This window comes from Amyelois transitella, chromosome W, assembly GCF_032362555.1.
Source record: "Amyelois transitella isolate CPQ chromosome W, ilAmyTran1.1, whole genome shotgun sequence".
NCBI classification, from domain to species: Eukaryota; Metazoa; Arthropoda; class Insecta; order Lepidoptera; family Pyralidae; genus Amyelois; species Amyelois transitella.
Genome location: NC_083536.1, coordinates 4988469 through 4991972, shown reverse-complemented (window position 1 = coordinate 4991972; position 3504 = coordinate 4988469). Strand labels below are relative to the sequence as shown.

The 3504-nt window shown below is 46.9% G+C and overlaps 1 protein-coding gene across 1 annotated transcript; it reads left to right on the top strand.

Annotated features, from left to right (window-relative positions):
• The first annotated feature begins 1340 nt into the window (after positions 1-1340).
• LOC106139819 (uncharacterized) lies at positions 1341-2011 on the top strand. The gene is made up of 2 exons (XM_013341324.2): positions 1341-1899; positions 1962-2011. The coding sequence occupies exons 1-2, from the start codon at positions 1341-1343 to the stop codon at positions 2009-2011; spliced, it is 609 nt and encodes a 202-aa protein (XP_013196778.2).
• Positions 2012-3504: the final 1493 nt, after the last annotated feature.

Here is a 3504-nt window from a genome sequence, read left to right as displayed (position 1 = left end):
AGATTTAGATGAAATGAGCGATATTGAAGATGGATGGAAGGAACTTAAAGAAAGAATTGTGAAAGTAGCTGTTGAAGTGTGTGGTGTAAGTAGAAGAAGGAAAGGAAAAAATCACAAAAATGCGTGGATGAGTAAAGATGTGCAAGAACTTGTGCGATTAAAGAAGAAAGCATGGCTGGATTTGTTAGCAGCAAAAGCTAACTTAAGAATGCAAGAGGTTATAGATGAAGATGTGAATGAAGCACGTAAGGAATATAAGAAAATGAAAGATTTGGTTAAGAAAGCTGTGATTAGAAAGAAAGAAGAGTATAAAGAGGATTTTGATAAAAGGCTATCAGAAGACTTTCAGTCAAATCTGAAAGTATTCTGGAAATCCGTAAGGTCAGCCCGAGGAAATACTATAACCAGAGAGCTGACTAGGATCAGATGCCAGGATGGTAGCGTTGTGAAAGGAGAAGAATGTGTACTAAAGATATGGAAGGACTATTTTGAAAGTTTATTTGAAAAAAAGGAAGGAAATAAGAAAGATTTCTGCTATAGCGAAGAAAAAGAGAATGAGATGGAAGGCGAAATTGAAATGTTCGAAATTGTGGAAGCACTTAAGAGTATGAAAGCGGGAAAGGCTGCTGGGTGTGATAGAGTGTCGGTCGAGATGCTTAAAGCAGGAAAAGGCGTAGTAGCTAGTCAGTTGTACTGCCTTTTCAATTTGTGTTGGAGAAGCGGCCGAGTACCAAAAGATTGGTGTAAGGCTGTTATCGTGCCACTTTACAAAGGAAAAGGGTCACAGCTGGACTGCAAAAATTATCGTGGTGTGGCGAGTAACATGCAAGTCGCATTTGCTGTTACAACGCAGCACAAGAATGCGTAGATCACGCCACCAGTACGTCATTGATCATACGATGCGTATGACTCAGCCTCGCCTAGCTATTACGAGCTACGCACACAGCTACGATGCTGCGCAAGCTCCGCCCACTGTGATAAGCGACCAATGACCTGTGCGTCCTGCTACGACGTGCATCATGGCCGCCGACGCATCTTTTGTTTTCGCAAGGCGACCATCTTGCGGAATGCCCCACTGCGCGCACGCAATGTCAAGCGCGAGCCGTAATTATTATTAATTGTTTTATTGTATAAAAGTGAATACTGCCATTGTAAAGATCAGTCAGAATAGATTACTTGTCGCAATACCAACTTTTATTTCACGCCCTTTTTCGTTCTCTCAGTAATAGTAAGTGTTGGGACTGATAGTTAGGTGTTAGGTATAGGCATCACCTAGGCTACCTAAATCAAGACCTACGTCCAGTCGGCAACCGCTTCACTGGTGACCCCGAGGAAGAAGAATGGACGAGACGAAGAAGGACGTTTTACCAGTGCTTGGTCTACCTACCTCGATGGAGTCCTGCCGAGTAGCAGTGAGGAGTCCTGCTTTCAATCCCGCTGATCCCGAACTATGGTTTGCACAGTTGGAAGGTCAGTTTACGCTTTCAAATATTACCACTGATAGTACCAAGTACTACTACGTGCTATCCCAGTTGGAGCCGCAACATACTGCTGAAGTTCGGGATATTATCGTTTCTCCACCAGCTACTGGGAAGTATGAGAAGCTGAAGGCGGAACTCATAAGGAGGCTTTCCGCGTCACAGGAGCGCAAAACCAAGCAGTTGCTAATGCATGAAGAATTAGGAGACCGGAAGCCTTCCCAGTTCCTGAGGCATCTTCAATACCTGGCAGGAACCAACGTACCTACTGACTTCATCCGCACAATTTGGGCGAGTAGACTGCCTACTAACTTGCAAACCATAGTAGCATCCCAGTCGAGTATGGAGTTAGAAGCCGTAGCACAACTAGCCGACCAAATTAATGACATCGTTCCAGTAACCGGGCAAGTAGCTTGCGCAAGTACTAAACACTTATCCGTAAGTACTGCATCGGCAAGTACACCTATAGATATTCTGTCGCAGCAAATACAAGTGCTTACCCGGAGGCTAGAAGCAATGGAATTACGTGGTAGATCAAGAGGAAGATCCAAAAGCAGAGGACAACGAGACTACAGTCGTTCCCAGTCACGACAACGACCTGATGGCCACCCACACTGTTGGTATCATTACCGTTTTAAGGAGCGAGCACGTAAATGCACGCAGCCATGCAGCTTCCAGCAGTCGGGGAACTATCAGGGCAGCCAGTAGTGGCGGAAAGTGACTGCCTAGGTCAGACAAGCCGCCTATTTGTCACGGATCGCAAGACCAAGATACAATATCTCATCGACACGGGTTCAGACTTGTGTGTATTCCCTAGGTCTGCAATTCGAGGGCAGCTAACCAAGTCCAAGTACGAGTTGTTCGCAGCAAATGGAACAGTGATATCCACATTTGGCTATTTAGGTCTCACTCTAGACTTGGGGCTTCGTCGCGATTTCTCCTGGCGTTTCGTCGTGGCTGACGTCTCAAAACCTATAATCGGAGTTGATTTTTTAGGCTACTACAACCTTCTAGTCGACGTCCGTAACCAGCGCCTTATTGACGGAATCACCACGCTGACAATCCACCTGCCATGCCGGGATTCATCGGGCACCATTTCGTCTGTACGCACTACCACCACAGAGGATTCTACTTACCACCGACTTCTGCGAGAGTATAGCGCGATCACACGACCTGCTGGTAAGCTAACCAAGCCCCGGCACTCGACGGTTCACCACATCCGCACTACTCCTGGCCCTCCAGTTTCCAGCCGCCCGCGTAGATTGGATCCAGAGCGACTGCGCATAGCCAAGAAGGAGTTCGAAGAGATGTTGCAGAATGGGACCGCGAGACCATCGGAGAGCCCTTGGTCATCGCCGCTTCATCTAGTCCGCAAGAAGAACGACGGTTGGCGTCCTTGCGGTGATTACCGTGCTCTGAATGCAAGAACAATCCCGGACAGATACCCTGTGAAGCATATACAGGATTTTTCACACCAGCTGACTGGTACATCGGTCTATTCAACGATCGATCTCGTTAAGGCATATAATCAGATTCCAGTGTATGAAGAGGACATTCAGAAGACAGCGATAACCACACCTTTTGGGTTGTTCGACTTTCCCTTCATGACATTTGGTCTTCGAAACGCCGCACAGACTTTCCAACGCTTCATGGATGAGGTGCTCAGGGGTCTAGACTTTTGCTATGGGTACATCGACGACATTTTGGTGTACAGCAGCAGCGCCATCCAGCATGAACAGCATCTGAGGCAGTTGTTTGAGAGACTGGCAGAATACGGTGTCTTGATAAACACCAGTAAGTGCGTATTTGGTCAACCAGAGGTAAGCTTCTTGGGCTATAAAGTCTCAGCTGCAGGGATACAACCACTCAGCTCCAGAGTGCAAGCCATCATGGACTACCCAGCACCCAAGACCATCAAGGAATTACGCAGATTTCTCGGTATGACCAATTTCTATCGTCGCTTTACACCCAACGCAGCACAAATTCAAGCCCCCCTGAACAGCCTGCTATCTGGTCCAATGGTTAA

What these genes read in the sequence shown, in the direction of transcription:
- LOC106139819 (XM_013341324.2), top strand. Translation starts at nt 1,341, where the DNA reads ATGGACGAGACGAAGAAGGACGTTTTACCAGTGCTTGGTCTACCTACC. An exon ending in CGGGCAAGTAGCTTGCGCAA is followed by an intron (nt 1,900 to 1,961) that starts GTACTAAACACT and finishes ATTCTGTCGCAG; the next exon opens with CAAATACAAGTGCTTACCCG.